At 43.3% G+C, this 23,591-nt stretch overlaps 1 protein-coding gene across 1 annotated transcript; it reads right to left on the reverse strand.

Annotated features, from left to right (window-relative positions):
- Positions 1-1,209: 1,209 nt before the first annotated feature.
- On the reverse strand, positions 1,210-7,743 carry NDUFA4 (NDUFA4 mitochondrial complex associated). The gene is made up of 4 exons (XM_070425133.1): positions 7,600-7,743; positions 6,541-6,629; positions 5,771-5,831; positions 1,210-1,435 (listed from the first exon to the last, which is right to left on the reverse strand). The coding sequence occupies exons 1-4, from the start codon at positions 7,639-7,641 to the stop codon at positions 1,379-1,381; spliced, it is 249 nt and encodes an 82-aa protein (XP_070281234.1). The 5' UTR covers positions 7,642-7,743; the 3' UTR covers positions 1,210-1,378.
- Positions 7,744-23,591: the final 15,848 nt, after the last annotated feature.

Consider the following 23,591-nt stretch of genomic DNA (forward strand, 5'->3'; position numbering starts at 1 on the left):
TGAGAAACTATGCTCTAGGGGCTGAAATTATGCAAGAGACACAGAAGCTTAAAGTAACTGAAATGTACTCTACACTGTAAAGATTACCTGCGTTCAAATATCCACATTTGAATGAGAATTTAATTCATCCACATCTGAGTTTTCTTAACTTTAAAAATAAAATGTGCATTTGAGATAACCCATGTTAATTCAAACATTTAGTTCAGTTTCTGACATATACAATGTGCTCTTACTAACACAATATTTATATAGTAAAATCCAAAATGTTTTATGATCTAATGACTCACACACACACACCTATATGAAAACTATATTTAAGACATGGTTAATTCTTGAATAGCCAACATTGAAATGTTTTGCTCACCGGATAATTTGACTTGGCCAATAGGTCTGAGCCACATAACAACAGGTAATGTCAACATACATGTTAACATTTTCAACTGAATTCCAATTCACCCATTTTGAAAAAGATAACTTTCACATTTTCCCCACCTGAAAATTACTAATACACTTCCTGGCTTTTAAAAACCTGCCAAGAGTCAGCAGAAATTCCCAAGATGTGTTCTTGGCCACTAGCTCCATGGTTAGCAGTGATAGACTCAGATCCAACTAAAATCCCCAGCTAGACCAGTGACTGATAACCTTGAAAATCTTCAGCAGAGAATGCCATGGTGAAAAAACATAATTGCACAGCTTCGATATCAGCCAGTAACAGATATCCAGAAGTTCGCATTTTGCCAAAGCTTAAATATTCTTCCCAATCTGTCTTTGTATAACTTCCAGTTGCAGTTATTATGCTCTAGTGAAGTTAAGGCCTATACACAAAATAAAAATGTTTTATTGAGCAACTTAAAGTCTTATTTTTAAATTATATACATATATATAAACTCAAGAAATTCCTTCAATTCTAATATTTCCCATACCCTAGTTATAAAATTCAGAGAACATTTTCAGCATTAGTGAGACAGCCCTAGCAGGTTGCTCAGTGATTAGAGCATTGGCTCATGAACTAAAGGCTCGTGGATTCGATTCATCAAGGGCAAGTACCATGGTTGTGGACTTGATCCTATGCCCTAATCAGGATGTGTGTAGGAGGCAACCAATTGATGTGTTTCTCTCCCATCGATGTTTCTGTCTCTACCCTTTCCTTTCCACTCTCTAAAAATCAATGGAAAAAATATCCTTGGGTGAAGATTAACAACAAAATAGTGAGACTTATCAAGTTTCAAATATTTATTGATCAGTGTAAACCCCAACACAATACACCAACATGATTTCGTGCACTTGAAGGGGAAATATTTCCTGGTTAAGTGGAAAATTGTGCGGATGGCTTCTGGAAGACCTTCATTTTAAGCAGCTTTATAGTGAAACATTTCATTTAGAAGTCTGGACCTTCTTTCTTCAGTTTGCTGTAATCTACATTCACTGCGTAGAACTTGAAAAAGAAAAAATATATTTTACATAATCTATCAAATACACAGAGATGGTACAGAAGTTTTAGAATTATTCAGCTTTCAATAGTAAAGATAACAGACATGATTTTCTTCTTAAGCATGTTTTTAAATTTATCTTTATTGTTGAAAGTATTACAGATGTCCCCCTTTTCTTTTCCCCCACTGACCCCTCTACCCGCCTCCCTAGGCCTTTAACAATGTGAAAGTCATTCAAAGACACTAAAACTCCAGTTCTTTAATAATGATTTTGTAAGGTCAAAATATTCAGTCTACCACAGAAGAGCAGTATTAGTATAATCTGTCAGTCAGAACCCATTAAGAAATTGTTTCCTAGGGGTAAGAATTCCTTATGATACATATTTCCAATTCTTAAATTTTTACTTCCATATCCACTAAGTATACAGATGAATCTCCAACAGAGGGATACTAAGCATTATCATCCCTACTTTGGTTAGATAGGAGAGATTTATAGCAACCAAGATAAGCTAGTAATATGGTAATGTTTTGTTGTATGGTTTACATAACTTTTTAGACAAAAAATGATTTGCCTTGATGGCTTTTTTCTATTACTTTCCTAACCCAGACTGCATCAATATCCAACTGACCCCTGACCACCTCTGGTACAAAAGCTTTTAAATAGTACTGTGTTTTTGCTTTTAAATAATACTGTATTTAAATAATATTGTATATTTGGAAATTTTGTAATTATATTCAATTGATTTTAGAAATCTTACTATGTCTGCTTAAAAAAAACAACTGCCTCTAACTCTCAATAACTTCTTTTTAATGGTTCATGTTATAAACTGCTCCACACTGAGTAATCCCAAATAAGGCTATAATCTTGAGTTTACTCATTCTTGTGCCAAAAACACTTAAGAGTTGTGCTATAATTACTTGAAGACTACATAAACTCCAGAAAAACCAAAATTACAGAATCATTAATATGTTCTTTAGGGATTTTAAGCAAGAAGCTCATAAATCTGTATCCATTATTTCTTCAAGCTCTTTGCTTTATTTCTCCAAACATACCCTAACTTTTTTTAATCTAACTGAAATATTCTGACTTCTTTAGAAAAAAAAAATCCCAGGTAGTAAAACTTATCCTGAGATACACAGACTTTCATAAACAGAAAAGTGTGAATGAGCCCTAAAAAGTTTTCTTTGTTTTGACATATTCTCTTATGAAGTAATTGAACCGAAATAATGAGTTAAGCAAAGCTGTGCTATCCCTAACAAAATATTAGAGGATCATTTATAAAAGGAACTGTAGGTTATACATTAAGAAGAAAATAAATTTTTGGGGCCCTTTTAATAGAAACCAGGCACTACAGGCAGAATGCTTTATTTATATTATCACAACCATACACATTCTTACTTTATTAAAGAGTCAATTGAAGACCAAGTTGCTAAACACTGAATAAGCAGGATCAAGCCCTCACACCCATGCAGAGTGGGAAGTTCATGGAATTGTTGCCAATTTTCTCAAAACTAAGCAGGCTTCTAATGGATTGGCTTCTATTTGGTTTCATGTGCCAGGATCAAAATTTTGTTGAAGAAATTTTCAAATCTGCTTTATTTTTCAGCTTCCATGTCGCCATTCTTTTTCTCAATTTAATGGTGGCTACCTTGAAGGTCTTTGGAACATTTAGGAAGGCACAGCATATTCTGATCTTGGTTTTGGCTGTTTTATTTAATTGAGAAGTATTGCTGGGCCTTTGATGCTTAAATCCCATTTTAGTACCTTCTCTGGTTTGTATTAGTTAGCTTTTGCTAGATTGTAAAGTGGAACAAATAACCTGTGGCTTATAACAATAATGGTTTAATTTAAACCCCTCACATTACATATCACTTACAAACTGACTGCTCCAATGTTCTCCTCATTCAATTCCTAGTAATCCTTAGCTGTCAATTGTAGTTTCATGATAAATGGGAAACAACAATGGGAGCAACCACACAATGGTTCAGAAGTGGCAGATATTACATTGCCCGTCTTATGATTTGCCAGAGCAAGCCATGTTGCCAACCCTAATGTAGGTGCACCAGAAAACCAAATTCTCTTAGGTGAAGGGCAGTGAGTGACAGAATCATCTAGTCTACCTCACTGTTTGGGTTTAGAAACAGTAGTAGGCTTTGTTCACTCTAGGCTTACTAGTTTCTGGACTGGTCCCTTTTTATTTATTCTTGCAAATCATCCTATTCTTCTACCTGCTTATCTCTTGGCAAATATAGCTAGCAGTAATAGCCCACAAACATCCTGTTTTCCAAAATCTCTTTCTATAGCAGCTCTTCAGGTACGTGGTCCACCTTCCAAGTACAGCAGGTGACACTTTACCAAATATTTTGCCATTATATGATTCATCTTTCCAGTTTCTAATATCAGTGTCACAGCCACTCACAGCCCATTCCATGCTACACACATTGGATTTCTGTTGTAGCAACATTCCATTTCCAAATGTACATGGCCTCATCCTGGCACGTGTTATCATGTCCCAGAGCATTAGTAACTGGCTTCATTATCAGAATCACCTGGGGAGCTTTATGAACTACACATACCCAGAGACTCCAATATATCCTTTGGTGGAAGGATCAAAACTTGTGTTTTTTTGTTTTCTTTTTTAAACTTTATTGAGTGTGACACAATTTTCCCTAGAATAGACTTAATTTAAACAAATTTGTAAGAGAGAAAAATAAATCATGATGCCTGTTTATCATTTTATTGAGGCAAAATTTAACACACAGATCAGATGGCTCACTTCAGCTCCACCGATGCATTCTTATTTGTTCCTTGTAGGGAGATCTTTTTAGAGATTTGGAAGCCAAATTATAATCTGAAGGCTAAGTGCAAAGCTTAGAATCAGCAAAGGGTGATAATTAGCTTAAAGGTTGCTGCTATCAATAATGATGGTATCCCCCTCCATTATGGAGGTTTATCTCCTAAGGGGTTTTAGACACACACTGGTCAGAGTACCTCTTCTTGAAAATACTTAAGCAAACTGCTATTTCTCTTTTGATGAAGCAGTCAGGTATAGCAGAAAGTGCATGGATGAGTTATATACTTTAAACAGGTAAATTGTATGGTATGTAAAATATACCCTAATAAAGCTGCTGGGCTTTTCGATTTGTTATTTTGACATTGCAAGGGTTTGTTTTTATATACAAAAACTTTACACATAGGAAGGTTATGTTTGGGAAATCAATAAATGGTCTCATATTTGCAAGGACGTATGGACCCTGAGGGCATTATACTAAGTGAGAGAAGTCAGAGAAAGACAAACACTATATGATATCACTTACATGTGAAATCTAAAAAACTGAACATATAAAAACAGAGTAGAATGGTGGTCTCTAAAATGTGGAAGAACTGGAAGATGTTTAAGGGTATAAACTTGAAACTAGTAGATAAGTAAGTTCTGGAGACCTAAGGCTCAACATAGTGATTACAGTCAACTGTATTATAAATTTCAAAGTTGCTAAGAAACTAGATCTTAATTGTTCTCAACACAAAAGAAATGATAATTATGTGATGTCATAAAAGTGTTAGTTAATGCTACTGTAGTAATCATATTGCAATATATCAATGCATCAAATCAACACATACGAACTTACACAATATTAAATGTCAATTATATCTCAAAAAAATAAGTAAATGGTCTCGGTCCATGAAATCATTCTTTGGACCACTCTTCAGGAAAAAATGTTAAGTTTATCTAGAAAGTTCATGGTAAAATTTCAGTTTCAACTGACTTCCATTTGTTCCTACTCATCTTCACATGAAATATTTCTACCACACCAACAAGGAAGAACAGCTAATGAAAATATCCACTAGATGAGTGCTACTCAAAGCGTGGTTCATGGATCAGCAGTGTCAGCATCACCAGAAACCTTGTTAGAAATGAATATTCTCCATCACCACACCAGAGCAGCTGCATCAGAATCTCTGGGGTTGGAGCTAAAGAATTTTTCACAAATTCTCCAGATGGTACCTATGTACACTGAAGCTTGAGAAAAACTACACTAGACGAAGACATATGAAAATGGTAACCAAGAGCTATACTATCACTTCTTTCTTCATCAAGTCAGTAGACTTGAGACATTATTTTAATTTCACATCCAGAGTCCAGTCTGTGAATAAAATCCTTAGCAAAAAATACTTATTAGAAAAATATACCATTTTAATTTCACAGAAAATCTAGCAGCTCTTCAAAGTGCTTTATAATTAAATTTTGGTTGTATATCCAATTTCAAAAACAACTACTCTATGAGAAAATTTATTAAAACACACTTTCCAGCAATTCTGAAACAATGTTGTAGCTTACCTTGTATTGCTCATTGGGAGCCACTTTGTTCCAGGGTTCTGGGTTATTCTTTTTGTCCCAACTAAAAATAAGACATTATAATCATTATAGCAATAGAATCTACTTAAAATGGTTTCCTACTTCTTTAAAATCTAATGTTCTGAATAGATCTCATTTATTATTAGGTGAAGTATGGTGTTGTTTTCATTATAAAGTTGAAATGGTGATTGGATCTATAATAAACAATCAATATTATCAATTAGATATAAGGCAAACACAGAGCCTCTTGGGCCAGTTGTCTTGTCCCTATCCCTGGGCACAGGAAACTTTATACTTGGATGTTTTCTATTTCATCAATGAAGTGTTATAGAGAAAAATGCATGAAATAACAATGAATGGATCTTTTTTCCTTGCCTGTTGTTTTCCAACTTCAACAAGCCAACAACAACAACAAAAAACCACACATGTTATTGTGGGAAAGCAGGCAAAAAGCATTTATGTGTCCCAGCAACCCTGATTAAGTATCGTACGGAAACAATGATCTCAATCTTTACCACGTTACAAGATAGGTGTTAGCAGTTCTCCTCTACCAATGAGAAAATGAGACTCAGAGAAATTTAGATGATCTCATGAAGCAAGAAAACGACGACTGCAGAACCGGGATCTGAACTTACTGTGTGACTACAAAACTCAGGTTCTTCCTATTACTCGATGCTGCCTCCCCAGAAAGACCGCGGCTCCTACACCAGATGAATAAACCATCGAAGCCCCAAACGTGTTTCAGTACCTACCAGACATCGGGGTTGAACAGCGCCAGGCGTGTGACGTACAGCATCGCTCCAGTCCCCCCGGCTCCGATAAACACGAAGAGGGGGATCAACTAGAATCAAACACAAGACAGGCAAGAATCAACAGTCATCCTCAAACACCTCGGCACGGAGAATGGGAAGGCCACAGTGGTTTCTACACGGTGATTCCCACATTTCAAATGGCTGCTTTTCAATTCTTGTCTTTAAAAATATGTGGCCTGCTTCACCTTTTTATGCATCATTCCTAATAAAATTTCCCGCTCCTTTTATTTCCCAGCTTGGAAAACAAGCTCTTGACAAATTACTTAAGCTTGCCTCGATATATTCGTTATGAAAAACACACTGAACAGCCTGAATGAGCAGACAGCAAGACACCTGATACAAACGTTAGTTTTAGGCACAGGCATGGCCTCTGGAAACACGCTGCTACCATCTGCATTTGGGATAACGACTAAAGGCTGCGTGATTGAGTCTTTAAGCCACAGTACGCGGAAGTGTGTGCGTGGGGGGTGGGAAGCGGGGAATGAGATTCAAAATAATTTAATTGCAATTAAACTCTGCGTTATCCAACTCCCCAAAACGTCACGGCGTCAAGACAAACGGAGGATGCCAAGGTCCTAGGCCCTCACATTTGCCACAAGGCCTGGGGACGCAACGCAGCGTGTGCAAGATCCTTAACAAACAGCACAAAACCACGGGTCCCCTAAGCTTCCCTGCCCCGTACTCCACACAGCGCACAATCATCCCTCCACGTCCGAGCGACCTGCACGAAGGCGGGGCCGCCAGCTCCTTCCAGCACTCCCCAGTTCACTTTCCCGCGGCGTCTCCGTCACCTTCAGCCCACCAGCCCCCCAAAAACCCACAATGCACAGTGTGGAAGGTCAGCGTCCAAGGGCCTAGAGTGACCAGCAGGACAGGGCAAAGCGAGGCCAGGACCAGCCTCAGGGAGCGAAGGTGGCTGTCAAGGAGGAAGCGGCCCGGGGCCTGGGGCAGCCGCAGCCCCACCCCGGACAAGCCCCTAAGAAGGGGTCGCGGACTTACGCTGGGATGCTTCTTGGCCTGGCTGAGGATCTGGCGGAGCATGGTCGCGGCAGAGGGCAGGGGAGCAGAGAAAAACGAAAACGCAGCGCCGGCAGCAGGTACTCAGTGCGCCGAGGAGGAGCGGACGCCCAAAGTCACCCAGGACCTCCTACCTGAAGGACCCCTGGCTCGGAGGGCACCCTGCGGCGGGAGGCCCGGATGCGGCTGTCCATCACAGTGCCTGCCTCCCCTAGCGCCTCAGGCGGCTGCTCCAAACTGACCAGCCCTTCAGCGCCCACTCCAAGGGAAGCATTTTTATTCCTGGGCAATGTATGTTCCCGCAGGGTAATTGTTTCCCGTCAAAACTGGAACACTTGTATCGACTAGACAGGCGCTTTCTCAGGAGGCCACGCGTTCAGCGACGGAGGCGGCGGGCGGACGGGCCGGCGCGCGCCCAGGCCGCAGGGTCCTCTCGAGCGGCGCCCGCCGCCGGGTCCGCGCACCGAGGCGCCGGGACGCGCGTGCCGGGCGCGCGCCGGGAGGCCGTGACCGCCGCAGAGGGAGCCGGAAGGCGCCTGCAGCAGCTGGGCGCCGGGCGCCTGCAGGGCGGGTCGCGTCTCTGGCGGCTGAGGTCGCGGACTGCGGTTTAAGAAGACTGCAGCTGCTTCCTGTCCGTTTCGGGCAGAGGTTAAACGCCGTCGAGAGCCGTAGTCTGTCAGTGTGAGCTCTACGCCCTCAGGTCCGGGACCTCAATTCACGGCCAACACCACCAAGACCTTGGCACATTGCCCTCTCCCTGGACCCCAAATTGTCTTCTTCCAATGTGTTTTCAATGGTCGTGCCTTACACATCTTTTCCACTGTCCCAGTACAATTTCATTTATCTCTTTTTTAATATATTTTATTAATTTTTTCCAGAGAGGAAGGGAGAGAGATAGTTAGAAACATGGATGAGAAACATCGATCAGCTGCCTCCTGCACACCCCCTACTGGAGATGTGGCCGCAACCAAGGTACATGCCCTTGACCGGAATCGAACCTGGGACCCTTGAGTCCACAGGCCGACGCTCCATCCACTGAGCCAAACCGGCTAGGGCTATCTCTCTATTTTTTAACCCAAAAGCCTTCCATGGTCAGATTTTAGGGACGCTAGGGATCATCGGAAGTAAGTCATTAAGGAAACGATCGCACAAGTAATTGGGTGCGAGAAGAGTCGGAAAAGGTTCCTCCAAAGAAGAAACTAACGTTAGGCCTGATGGAGGAGGAGATGTTAACCGACTGGAAACCCTGAAAACCGGGGGTGCAGAACAGAGGTCATAGGGGATAAGGTCTGAGTCTGGAGAGGACTATTGAGAGCTGAGGGAAGTTGTAGCAGGAAGGTCCAAACACGTTGGAAGGCCCATTGCAGCCAGTGTTCCTGGTGAAGTTGCAGCTCCAGTGAAAGGGCGGGCAGGGGGCATGGTGGCAGCACCTGCCGGTTATTCGCAATAGTTGGGAAAAGATACGGACTCAATAATGACCCGTTTGCCAGCTGTGCTGACAGGGAACAGAGCACCTAGTCATTCGAAGAGAAGACTTGCCTCCTGGGAGGGTGGATTCTCATCTCCAGCTGGGTAAGATGAAAGTGAGAAGGTGGCCCTGACCGGTTTGGCTCAGTGGATAGAACGTCGGCCTGCGGACTGAAAGGTCCCCGGTTCGATTCTGGTCGAGGGCATGTGCCTTGGTTGCGGGCTCGTGCCCAGTGGGGGGTGTGCAGGAGGCAGCTGATCGATGTTTCTCTCTATCCCTCCCCCTTCCTCTCTGTAAAAAATCAATACAATATATTTAAAAAAATAAAATAAAAAAGTGAGAAGGTGTTTGGCCAAAAAGGTCAATTCAAGGGCCATGGCCCACTCAAGAATGTAGCCATCACACCTTGGTTGAAACAGGGCAGTAAGTGAAGGTGTCTCCGTAAATTCTCTCAACTGAACAACTTGAGAGTCGAATAGATAAAGGTACAGCTTTCTCACCAATGCCTGATCGGATCAAAGTGGCTGACATTAAATCTAGAGGAAGAAAGAGGTACTGGTATCTCCAACAAGAACTGTGAGTGTGGCCTTTGATGGACAGAGTTTCCTGGAATCAAATAGAAGAGAAGTGGAGTTCCTGCTAAAAGAAGCATCAGCCATGGAATGAAGAGTCTCTGACCTTGGGGGATGTGTGAAGGCCCATGGACTCCTCAACCTCCTGGAGAGGAGACGCAGGGCGAGAGGTGTGGACATCGCCCACCTAAGTCCTGGGCTTATAATATCCTCTTTAGTGGACCTAAGACAAGACCTCCTGGAGGGCGGGCAGGAGCCCCAGGGCAGAGTGGACTAGAGCAAATCCCCAGATGGCAAAACCGGGGCCTCATCGAGGCGTGCTCCACACGGCCAGTCAGCGGCAACGTCTGCCTCGCAAGATTTCAGGGCCAGGGTGTGCCTCCCAGTCTTCCTCCTTGTGAGCAGGACCATTCGTTGTGGTTTTCCAATCCCTGTTCCACCGTTGCATTTTGCACGTTCTGAGGACAAATCACTTGCTTTTGTTACTTCATAGCTGTCCAGATCAAGAGGAAGCACGCCCAGAACAAACACAGAGACTGCAGCCTGGCTCAGAGATCAGAGGCCGTGAGCTGGCGATAATGCTAATGCAGGACATTTCCGTTATCTCCCTTGGTGAGGAGGGGGGAGTGTATTTTGACACAGGAAGGAGAAAGATTGGAATGAGTGCCATCAGCAAGAGCAGACTGTGGTAGATTGTCTTTTTGTTTATAAGTAGTTAACATCCTAATTGAGAGAAGACTATATTTGTACCTCCTTGTTTATATCAAGCTTAGCCAGATGACTTGATTTGGGCAATAAGGGTACAAAAGTAAGAATACTGATAACACAGAAAGAAAGAAGACTGTGGAGCATACGAAAAACTTAATGAAGACTATGATCTTTGCCGAATGATCAGGCCAAAAAAGAGGGAAATTTGCACTCCATAAAGATGAAATACCCTGACTAAAGCAGAAGAAATGAAAGTTCCTAGTATAAGTACATAATGTGTAGAAAGAACTGAGATGAGGTTAATGTGGTAAGAGCTTATGTTGAATAGGAAGGTGTTATAAGAAATGAACTGGGAAAGATTAACCCAGATTTTAAAGAATTTTATTTTTATTTTTAATGCATTTATTGGGGTGACAGTGGGTTTTTTCCTTAAATCTTTTTATTGAATTTGATTTTAAAGAATTTTAGATTTAGAACTATTCTTTAGACAGTGAAGGCTCATGAAAAGTTTTGTACCCAAGCATGGGCTAATATCTTAATAAATGAATTGGAGCTGTTTTTTATCATCCCACTTTGAGACTTGTGCTCTCTGGAGTTCTTATTCTTTTGCTTGATTTAATTTTGTGGACAATTTTAAAATATAAAAAGAAAGTATAAATATTAGTTGTCCAAATTAAATGTTGTACAGTGAATAGCTCTAAAAAAATCTACACAGTATATCAATAGGACTCCCCCCAACCCCCAAAAAGATTTCTCTTACATAGTTTCTCCGAATATTAAAGCCTAGAAATTTCTGGAAGGTATAGTGATTATGTGCTGTTATTAATGTGTGACAGTAAAGAAATAGCTTCTTTGGAGAGAAATAATTTGATAAGTGAGCCATGGAGTACAATTATATTAATGCAAATTAAAGGCAGAATCTTATATTTTTTACTCTATTTGCATTTAGGCATTTAATTATTTTTCTAGCAGGTAAATTGATAACTGGAGTTGTTTTTCTGATCATACAAATACAAATTATACCTTCACTTGTTAATAAAGATTCTGCAGCTATCCTTAATCTAAAAATAAATATGTTCCTCCATTAGTATCATAGTTACTTAGCATAAACTGTATTTAATTACAAAATTTCTACTAGAAAAATGAAAACATATTTGGTCTGTGAAAGTTTACTTCCACGATTATAAATCTCAAAGCTTTTTAAATCTCGTCATTTTAAATTAAATACCCGAAGCACTTTATGTGCAAAATTCAATGAATACTAAAAAGTAAAGAAACTCTATCAATTTTAAATAAGTGATATTTCTTGTCACTAGAATCTTAGAGTTAAAAATAATATTTTAGGATAACTCTATTTGCAGTTTATAGAATATTATACCATACTAGAGGACCAGTGCACAAATTCGTACTCCTTGAAAGGAACTACAGGCCTCGAGGCTGCGGTGGGCAGAGGGGCGGGTCTTGGCCCATCCTTTGCGCCCCAGCCTGGCCCCTCCCACTGCGGCCCCAATCCCCTGCTTGCCAGCAGCTCCGCTCCCGCCACCACTTCTCCCACACGCTGGCAGTGCCAGCTGTGCTCGAACCCGCTGACGGCACGGAGAGATTCGGGCTGGCACCAGCAGTGGGTGCAAACAGGGCCAGTGCTGTCAGCGGGTACAAGCAGCAGCTGCTGCCCTGATTGCCCCTCAGGAGCAGGAGGAGGTGGAGAAGCCCTCAGGGGCAATCTGGGCTAGCAGCCGCCACTCGCACCTGCTGATGGTGCCAAGTGATCAGGGGCCAGCGCTGGCAGCAGGTGTGAGTGCCCGGTGGGACTGCAGCATGCGGGAGCAAAGAATTTTCAGTAACCACCAGAGTCTTCCCCGATGACAGCAACCTAGGTCTGGCACCCCCACTCACCTGCTCCACCATCCCGCCAGGGCCAATGCCAGCCATGTTCCATGCTTTGCTGCCTGCTGCCGATACCCACCATGTTCTGTGAGTGCCCCTTGGTGGTCAGTGCACGTCATGTGACCTGTTGTTCGGTTGTTCCGCCATTCGGTCTATTTGTATATTAAGGTTATATCTATATCCATATCTATATCTATATCTATATCTATATCTATATCTATATCTATATACACTAGAGGCCCGGTGCACAAAAATTTGTGCACTCGGGGGGGAGAGGGGGTCCCTCAGCCCATCCTGTGCCCTCTCACAGTCTGGGACCACTCAGGAGATAATGACCTGCTGGCTTAGGCCTGCTCCCGGGTGGCAGAGGGCAGGCCCAATCCCTAGGTGCAGCCCCTGGTCGGGCTCAGACCAGGGCCGATTGGGGAGTTGGGGCGCCGCCCCCAGTCATGCACAGAGCAGGGCGGATCGGGAGGTTGCGATGCCACCCCTAGACACGCTCAGGGTACAGGCGATTGGGGGGTTGGGGCACCGCCCCCTGTCACACTCAAGGCAGGGTCGATAGGGAAGTTGCGGCGCCACCCCCTGTCATGCACAGAGCAGGGCCCATCAGGGGGGTTGGGGCTCCGTACCCTGTCACGCACAGAGCAGGGCCGATCAGGGGGTTGAGGAGCTCCCCCCTGTCACGCACAGAGCAGGGCCGATCAGGGGGTTGAGGAGCTCCCCCCTGTCACTCACAGAGTAGGGCTGATAGGGGAGTTGGGGCACCGCCCCCTGTCACACACAGAGCAGGGTGGATCAGGGGGTTGGGGCGCCGCCCTCTATCACCCACAGAGCAGGGCCGATCAGGAGGTTGGGGCGCCGCCACTGTCACACTCAGGGAAGGGCCGATGGGGAGGTTATGGCTCTATCCCGTCACACACAGAGCAGGGCCCGTGGGGGTTGGGGCACCGCCCTCTATCACCCACAGAGCAGGGCCGATCAGGGGGTTGAGGCGCCACACCCTGTCACACACAGAGCCGCTGGGCGATCAGGGGGTTGGGGAGCTCCCCCCTATCAGGCACAGAGCAGGGCTGATCAGGGGGTTGGGGCGCCTTCCCCTGTCACGAACAGAGCAGGGCGGATAGGGAGGTTGTGGCCCCACCCCTGTCACACACAGAGCGGAAGGGCAATCAGGGGGTTTGGGCGCTGCCCCCTGTCACGCTGATCCCGGTGCCGGGAGGCCTCGCTGCTCCGCTGATCCCGGTGCTGGGAGGCATATTACCCTTTTACTATATAGAATAGAGGCCTGGTGCACGGGTGGGGGCCGGCTGGTTTGCCCTGAAGGGTGTCCTGAATCAGGGTGGGGGTCCCCACTGGGGTGCCTGGCCAGTCTGGCTGAGGGGCTGAGGGCCGTTTTCAGGCTGGCGGGTGACTAAAGCTCCCAACCGCTCCTTTTTTTTTTTATTCTGGGCCAGCTTTAGCTCTGAAGCCTTGGCTGCTGAAAGCAGGTTTCTGGCCTTCGTTTTTATTTACTTTCTGTATTTGATACAATGTTGCGGTCCAACTGGCTAAAGCCCGGCTGACTAACGCAGGTTTCTGGGGTTTTGTTTAGCTTCTATATTTGCAACATAGTTGCTTAGAGTTGCAGCTGAGAGGCCGGCAAGTCAGGCGGGGAACGTTGGAGTCTGCCGTCACTGTAGCAAGCAAGCCTCCCTGTTCGCTTCAGTGCAGGGCTGTCAGCCGCCATCTTGGCTGGCAGTTAATTTGCATATCGCCCTGATTAGCCAATGGGAAGGGTAGTGGATGTACGGCTAATTACCATGTTTCTCTTTTATTAGATAGGAGAGAGAGAGAGAGAGAGGGAAAGAGAGACCTAAATAGTCAGGTTATAGCTTTTTTAGAACTCTGCTCTCTTACTCTTCTATATTGCCATTTACTATCTCTCTGCAATTTCTATCTTTTCTATAAATCCATCCATTCAGTCATTTGTTTGTTTATTAATGTTTTCATTTATTAAACATGTGTTAAGTGCCTACTATGTATTGTTCAGCATACTGAGTGCTTAGGATAAGAAGAATAACAAACCAGTGTCTTTCTTTAACACCTTGTAGTCTAGAGGGCCTGAGGGTATAATTACAAAGCTTTATGATAAGTGCTAAATAGACACTGATATATAGCTTAGGTTACCTACTGGGTGTATAGTGCCCATACCAAGATCAAGAACATGAATTTATTTTTGGAATTTTGAGTCTAGGATACCTATGAAATATCCAATTAGAAATATGCTGAGTACTGGCAGAAAATATCACTCAAGAGTTAAATTTGATCTGGGGTACAATTTAAAAAGAAAAGGCATATTGGTGAGCTTGTCTAGAAAGAATGTCTAAACAGAAAAGTGTAAAGAGAGAGAAGAGAATTAATGTTAAAACCTAGAAAACATGAACAAAATGAGGACCAGGCCAACAAGAAGGAGTCAGAACAGAAAAGTTAGAATAAGTCAGAAATGTAGGAAGATATATCAGTCAGGGTTCATATAATAAAGGAGTTATTATAAGGAATTGACTTTATACAATCGCAGAGCAGTGTTTCTTATTGCAGTCTGATGTCAGCAGGGAGGCAGTTGGGAAGGGAAGTGGGACATGAAGTGCAGAAGCAAAGTCACATTAGAACTTGTGAGAATAGGTGGAATCCATGAGGAAAGGAAGACCCCACTGGATCTCCTGTTGCCTCCAAACTCTCAAATTCAATGACATAGGTGTCCTGCAGAAGACATGAGAGCTGTTTTTCACAGAATTAGACATGGAATATAGTCTAGGAATATAGAAACTAAAGGAGTAATTTGGCAAGAACAGGAATATAAAGGGGCACCCCAAGGAATCTCATGTATTCCAGACATATTCCTCTTTACCCTCATTGAGTTTTAATGTCCAAATTTTCCCTTTGTAATCAAAATCAATCAATCAATCACACAAGCTACTAGGATAACCCCTCTTGATAGATTGACATGAGGAGTCCAAGTGACCAGCCAGCAGGCTCAGCTTCGAGTGTGATGGAATCATTGCCCTATCTTCTGATAGAAGCATTCTTCCCTGGAAACAGACTTCTAGACCAGGAAAGACACCGTCAGGACATGGTAAGTCAAAATTTCATTAGCATATCACCAGGGAAAATAGTAAGAAGAGCCATTCCTATATTATCTTTCACTACTGTCCTTCAGGGCCAATCCAGAGTGAGACTATAGTACTACAGTTGTCTAATTTGGCACATTGACAGCATTTCATACAGAGCCATCTGTAAACCAGGCTCAAATATTTCTTCATCGGTTAACTGGTCATAGGGAATGCTCCATATAACTATAGGTGCAGGTTGAGAGGGAAGGAGGCAAAGAACATGGGCATCTGTGACACTTACTCATGCAGCTTACCTATGCCTTCAAGACCTGCTAAAACCCACCTAGTTTCCATTTGGTTTTGGACTGCTGCTGTGCATATTCAATCTTATGACTTTGTCAGATGTGACCCAGTTCATGATAGATAACTCAGGTAGCATGATAATCTGCTTCAAGCACTAACAGACTTGCTAGATTATATACCTCAGTTGAAGAGCAGTTTGCTTGGCATCCCAGACTGGTTATAGGGCCCTGCCCCAAATTAGCATCTTTTCAATTTGTTCAGTAAATGGGTCAGAGTAGCACAACCAGATGTGGTAAATGTCTCCCAAATTCAGATGCCCACGTAGTATTACGAACCTTTGTGATAAGGGTTATCTTGACACTAGGGGCCCAGTGCATGAATTCGTGCACCTTGAAAAGGAACTGTGGGCCAAGAGGCTGCGGTGGGCAAAGGGGCAGGTCTCGGCCCATCCTCTGCGCCCCCGCTCGGCCCCTCCCACCATGGTGCCTGGTTCCCTGTCTGCCGCAGCCCTGCTCCCACCACCACCACTCCCACTCACTGATGGCGCCAGCCCCGATTGCACCTGCTGACAGTGTGGAGCGATTGGGGTGGTGCCAGCAGCAGGTGCAAGTGGCAGCTGCTGCCCTGATTCCCCCTCAGGAGCAGGGGGAGGTGGAGAAGCCTTCAGGGGCAATTGTGGCCAGGCAATTGGGACCGGCACTGGGTGCCCGCAGCAGGTGCAAGCAGCGACTCTGGCACTGGCAGTGGGTGCAAGTGGGGCTGGCGCAGGCAGCAGATGTAAGTGCCGGGTGGGACTGTGGCACGCAGGAGCAAAGAATTTTCAGTAACCACCAGAGGCTCGGTCTGATGACAGCGCCACACCTTGGTCTGGTGCCCCCGCTCACCTGCTCCACAATCCCTCCACAGCCAATGCCTTCCATGTTCCCCATGCGCCCCCTGGTGGTCAGCGCATATCATAGCAACCAGTTGTTCAGTTGTTCTGCTGTTTGGTCTATTTGCATATTAGGGTTTTATATATATATAGACTTGAGGCCTGGTGCACAAAAATTTGTGCACCCGGTGGGGTCCCTCAGCCCGGCCTGTGCCCTCTCGCAGTCTGGGACCCCTCGGGGGATGACCACCTACTGGCTTAGACCCGCTCCCTGGGGGATTGGGCCTAAGCTGGCAGTCAGACATCCCTCTGGCAGCCCGGGAACCCTCGGGAGATGTCCACTTGCCAGCAGGGGACATCCTTAGCGCTACTGAGGAGGCAGGAGAGGCTCCCACCACCACCGCTGTAGTGGCAGCCATCAGCCTGGCTTGTGGCTGAGCAGAGCTCCTCCTGTGGGAGCGCACTGACCACCAGGGGGCAGCTCCTGCATTGAGCATCTGCCCCCAGGTGGTCAGTGTGTGTCATAGTGACCAGTCATTCCCAGTCGTTCTGCTGTTAGGGTCAATTTGCATATCACCCTTTTATTATAAAGGAGGGCCTGGCCAGCCTGAGTGAGGGGCTGATGGCTGTTTGCAGGCTGGCCACAGCCCCTTCAGGGTGGGGATCCCCACTGGGGTGCCTGGCCAGCTTGGGTGAGGGGCTGATGGCTGTTTGCAGGCTGGCCACAGCCCCTTCAGGGTGGGGTTCCCCGCTGGGGTGCCTGGCCAGCCTGGGTGAGGGGCTGATGGCTGTTTGCAGGCTGGCCACAGCCCCTTCAGTGTGGGGTTCCCCGCTGGGGTGCCTGGCCAGCCTGGGTGAGGGGCTGAGGGCCGTTTGCAAGCTGGCCACAGCCCCTTTAGGGTGGGGGGTCCTGCTGGGGTGCCTGGCCAGTCTGGGTGAGGGAGCTGAGGGCCATTTTCAGGCTGGCCAAGCCCCCCAGCAGGGACCCTCACCCCATGAGGGTGTGGCCATTCTGGTTGAGGGGCTGATGGCTGTTTGCAGGTTGGCCACGGCCCCCAGCCACCCAAGCTCCCAGTGGAGGCTGGCTGGAAGCAGGTATCTGGGATTTATTTATCTTCTATAATTGAAACTTTGTTGCCATGAGCGGAGGCCACAGCCAGTTCAGGGCAGGTGGGAAGCTTGGCTTCCTCCATCGCCGGGGCAACCAAGCCTCCTGCTTGCTCCAGCTCCGTGGCTGCCGGCCGCCATCTTGGTTGGGTTAATTTGCATATAGTCGCTCTGATTGGCTGGTGGGTGTGGCTTGGGGCATAGTGAAGATATGGTCAATTAGCATCTTTGTCTTTTATTGGTGTAGATGTCCCAGATCACTGGAATCCTAGAAATATCACTGAGGCCACAGAAACCTGATCTTTTTATTAGATTTAGTTGGCCTACAATTATCTTACCAATATGTCAAGAGTACTGGTTACTTCTTTCTTACTAGGTCTAATCAACATGATATCATCAATGTAACTGACCATCGTGATTTTCTGTGGAATTAAGAGATGATCAAGGACCCTGTAGGAGGGCTCCAGAGTTAATGTATCCCAGGTATGACAGTCAAAGTATGTAACTAGTCAACAGAAAGCAAACTACTTTTGATGGTCTCTAATAACAGGTGTAGATACAAAAGCATTCACCAGACCAAGATCAAGGTGCCCTCAGATTTGGTTCCTGATGATAACCTTCTTCTTGGATTGCAGATGAAAGCCTTGTCACTGTCCTCACATTGTTTTCTCTCTTCCACTCATAAGGACACTAATCCAATAATAGGGGCTCCACCCTCATGTGTTCATCTAAACCTAATTACCTCTGAAAGGCTCCACACCCAAATACTATCACATTGGGGTGAGGGCATCAATGTATGAATTTTTGCAGAATAAAAACATTCAATTCATAACATCTATCAAGGCTTCAAGGTATAGATAATTCTGATGCTATTAAATTTGTCCCATAACATTGAAAAAAGGAGTCTTCCAAATTCACATTAAAAAGCGAGTATTAACCTCGTAATTAAACTTGACATGAATAGTCCACTCATGTTTTCTTTAATCCCAACCAGACTAATGAGAGCAGTTTGTCAAATAAATATCAGATCCCTCAAATTGTGGAGTTCTAGTAAAATATTTGATTTAAAATTACTTGATTTTAAAACTGTTCACAGACTTTCACTCCAAGACTGGCACTCTAGATTACTTAGACAATGCAGGCTATGTTTTTCTGTTTCAAGACATTGAAGAATATAGTGGGTGGAACAGTGTCCCCTGAAAAATTCATGAACACCTGGAACCTCAGAATTTGAATTTATTTGGAAGTAGGGTCTTTGCAGAGGTAATTGGTTAAGATAGTATCATACTGGATTAGGGTGACATTACTCTAAATTCAATGACTGGTATCCTTATAAGAGGAGCAGACACAAAGACAAACACACAGGAAGAAGGTCATGTAAAAGACCCAGAGATTGGAATTAAGCCCTAGAGTGCCGGGGAGCATGATCGCACTCCTCCTGTCTTTCACCAAAAGTGCTGGGAGCGCTATCAAAGCTTCGAAATGGCGTCCAGTTCTAAGTCTGCTTTTATTAGTGATGATGATATTGCTAAATATGTCAATGTAGTAAAGGTTTCCTTAAGTTTTTGAATATGTAACTTCATTTACTTGCGATTCATAATTCTTTTCCTAAACTGCTGTAAAATCAGCAAAAATGCCTTGGCAATTTTAGCATGGTACTTAGGATATTGGCTGGCACTCAAGGGGTTAAGCTACCCAAAGTCTAGGAACACCAGGAGTCACTAGGAACTGGAAGAGGCAGGGAAAGATTCTCCATAGAGCTTTTGGAGGAAGTGTGCCCTGTTGATACCTTGATTCCACATTTCTGACCTCCAGAACTGTGAGGAAATAAATTCCTATTGTTTTAAGCCACCCAATTTGTAGTAATTTTTTGTGGCAGTCCTTGAAATCTAATACAGATTTTGGTACAAGAAGTGAGGTACTGCTATAACAAATACCTAAAAATGGGGAGATGTCTTTGGAATTGGGCAATGGGTAGAGGTTGGAAGAATTTTGAAGCCCAAGATAGAAAAAGAGCCAAAATGTTGATCAAGGGTAAATGAGTAAATAAATTGTGGTACATTCAAGCATGTGTTTCCATAATGCAAATGAACTACAACTACACACAATGACATAGATGATCCTCACAAGAAAAGATTAATCAAAGAAACCAGAAACAAAACAACACATACTGTATAAATCCCATTTATATGAAATTATATAAAATAGTGTTATACTCAGGATAATGACCATGTTCATAGGCACCAAGGGAGTATTAATTGAGGGGGCTTAAGAGAGGCTTGTTGGGGGTCTTGGTATGGATAATATTTATAAGGGTCTTTGCTTCTGGATGATCCTTTGATCTAGACATTTAATTATTTTTCACTTTTCTCTATTTGCCAAAATTTTTCTTTTGAAAACTAAGTTATCTAGATTTAAAACAATGTTAGGGAGTTTACTTATTGCCATTAAAGATCTGATGGGTTAAAAAGAATAGAAGGTATCATTTATGCATTTTTGTTTATTTGAAAGCTTTTTTCGCCTTTTGAGTTGATGACATGAAACCTCCTGTCTCTAACCAACCTTATGTGTCTGTCTAACATATAATATTGTAAACTTCATGATGTTGCTCCACTGATGCTGTCTTTGCCCATCTGCTTTGCTTCTTTGGGACTTGCCCCTTGTGAAACTCAGCCCCTAAGACTGCCATTCATATGCACTGAAACATGATAAAATACCTTGGCTTGTCTAAGAGATCTGTCTAGTAAATAGCTACTATGGAAAATATTGAGGTACTCACCTGTAATTTTTGTTTTTTCTTCATGCAGAATGTTGATCACATTGTATAGTACAATGTTAATTTAATAATAAGCTATATTACAATGTGAATGAACCATGAAACCACTACACTAGCATAAAGAAGCCAGACACATAAGACCACTCATTTTTTATTCCATTTATATGAACTGTCTAGAATAGACAAATCCACAGAGACAGCAAGTAGATTAGTGATTGCCAGGGGCTAGGAATAGGGAAAAGGAAGAGTTACTGCTAACGGGTATGGTGTTTCTTTTTGGGGTGATATAAATGTTCTAAAATTAAATAGTGGTGATAGTGATATAAATTATGAATATACTAAAAACCACTAAATTTTACAACATGGAAGGGTGAGTTTTAAGTTATGTGAATTAAATCTCAATAAAGCTGTTAAAAAAACTCACCCCAACCTAAGTAACTTTTTTTTTTAAAATATATATTTTATTGATTTTTTACAGAGAGGAAGGGATAGAGAGTTAGAAACATCGGTGAGAGAGAAACATTGATCAGCTGCCTCCTGCACACCCCCCACAAGGTACATGCCCTTGACTGGAATTGAACCTGGGACCCTTGAGTCCGCAGGCTGACACTCTATCCACTGAGCCAAACCAGTCAGGGCAACTAAGTAACTTTTTAAAAAAAAGTTATTCTTATGTCTAAAGAGATGACTGACTGGCTAGGGCACAAAGATCAGATTAAAAAATATTTTCATGATATTCATTTGTGCAATATAGAGCTATGAAAAACTTAATTGGTTAACAAATTTTTTTCAGTATTTCTTTTGTAATATATATGAAAAGTTTTTACTTATATAACACTAGAGTAGATCCTTACTGCCTAAATCCTTGAAGAAAATTCTGTAGTCAGTATATTTTATATAACTTGAAAATGGTGATTACCAATAAACCCATTATTTAAAAACATCTATAATAATAAAAGCGTAATATGCTAATTAGACTGGACAGCTGAACAACCTTCCAGACATCATTCTGGACATCCTTCCGGATGAAGCCCTGGCAGTGGGGGCTGAGGCAGAGGCAGTTAGGGGTGATGAGGCAGGCAGGCAAAGGTGGTTAGGGGTGATGAGACAGGCAGGTGAGCAGTTAGGGGTGATCAGGTAGGCACTCAAGCAGTTAGGGGTGATCATGCAGGCAGGCAGAGTGGTTAGGGGCAATGAGGCAGGCAGGTGAGCAGTTAGGAGCCAGTGGTCCTATAAACCAGTCAATGGCATGAATTTCGTGCACTGGGCCTCTAGTTTAATAATGTCTAGATGCCTGAAGTTCCCAGCCATCCAAAGTTTCAGTTAGGAATTATAATTTGAACCTGATTCCTCTTCCTTTGTAGATACCCTGTCTTTTTTTTTCCAAGGGATCATTTGAGATTCTCATGAAGTTCATAAATTTCAGCACAACCTTTTCTTACTTCATAAATACTGTTTTCTCTTGAAAATCTCTGAAAATATTAATTACAGTGAGAGATCAAATGAGCCATGAACTTTCTGCAAAAGATATCCTTTAGGGATCATAAATGACAGCTGTTTGGCTAGCTACTGGCTCTAGCTCTGCTCAGTATTTCTTATTTCCAGTTTAATATTCTATCAAACACTTGTTACCAAAGGCTTGCCTTCAACAGGCACCTCATTCCAGGTGATTACATGTGACTATATAAATAAATGTTTTACCATCATATGCCTTCAACTACCAATATTTTATTTTCCATTGGTAATGAAGTTATCACACTTTTGACCAACACCGAGTTAAACAATAAATCTTAAATTTCTACCGTTGAGGTTTTATTTTATGAACACCTTTCTGTACCAAATACTGTATCAGAAAATAGTTTAATAGAGGAAATAGAAATTCCTCTGGGTAGTTTATATTGAAAAGAAATTTTGGTGCATACAAGAGCGTTTGAAAGGCTGGAGGAGTAAAAGTCAGGGCTATAATGAGACTTTTAGTTTCAAGATCATACAATGTAGCTGTGATCTAGAAGTCAGAAACTGAGTGCAGCTATTGCTGCTGACCTTTTCCAGAACTGCTCCTCCACCATCCACCATGACCTTATACCTTTTAAGGTAGAAGCTAGAAGCTAGATTCTATTCTCATAGATAATGCAGCTTTCTTTGCTGCTCCTACAGCTCAGAGAAGGTCTCTCTCTCCCTTTCACCTTCTAAATCTCATGATGTACATAGGAGACCTGATATATCTGAATCATATAATTGTTTTAAAGGTCTTTAAAAATTTAGTTCTTCTCATGTTAGTTTTTCTCAAATATTTAAAGATTCTCAGTTGCCTATATGTCTGTATACATAGATTGTGTGGTATTGGTAGCCAGAATTTATATACCTTGCCTAAATAAGAAGCCCTGTTTACCTGGTAGACATGAATGCAAGTTCTGTTTATAGATATCCTTGCTCTGATGGTTGTGGTGGGTGGGAAAAGAAGGTTGGTGGTAGAGGGAGAATGCACATGAGAGGTCTCTCCATTATGGTTTACTAGAGGCCCAATGCACAAAATTCATGTGGGGGGCGGGGGTTGGGGAGGGGGAGAGGGGCTCCTCAGCCTGGCCTGCGCACTCTGTTGCATGCTTCAATGTCTTTGGATCTATTTATCCTTACACTTATAATAAACTGATTTGCACTTTCCTGGATGCTTAAAAAAATTAATCAGGATCTACATCTTCTCCCTCAAACCAGGTAAGACAATTCGATTTTTGTTTTCATTTCTTTTATTTGACTTCCCCCAAGCACCCTATCTCTTTACCTCCCAAGAGCCCTGGCTGGTGTGGCTAAGTTGGTTGGAGCATCCTTCAGTGCTCCGGAAGGTCGCAGTTTCAATTCCCAGTCAGGGCATGATCCCCAGTCAGGGTGGGTTCAGGAAGCAACCAATCAATGTTTCTCTCTTACATGGATGTTTCTCTCTCTCTCTCCCTCTCCCTCTCCATTCCTCTCTCTCTAAAATCAATCAGATTTCCTTGGGTAAGGATAAAATAATAATAATTGTTACAAGTACTGTTATGGAGCAATGTCCTGAGGGCATTAGAGGAAGTCCAACTTTTGAGGAATCTGACTAGTCATGCTGTCTTAGACCTGGGCATTTGCACATGTCCTGTCCATGGTCCGAAACACCTTTGTCTCCTTTCTTCTCTTTTCCAGGCAAGTTCAGACACTT

Source organism: Myotis yumanensis, unplaced genomic scaffold (assembly GCF_028538775.1).
Source record: "Myotis yumanensis isolate MYYU_CA2020_CCGP unplaced genomic scaffold, mMyoYum1.0.hap1 SCAF_9, whole genome shotgun sequence".
Lineage (NCBI taxonomy): Eukaryota > Metazoa > Chordata > Mammalia > Chiroptera > Vespertilionidae > Myotis > Myotis yumanensis.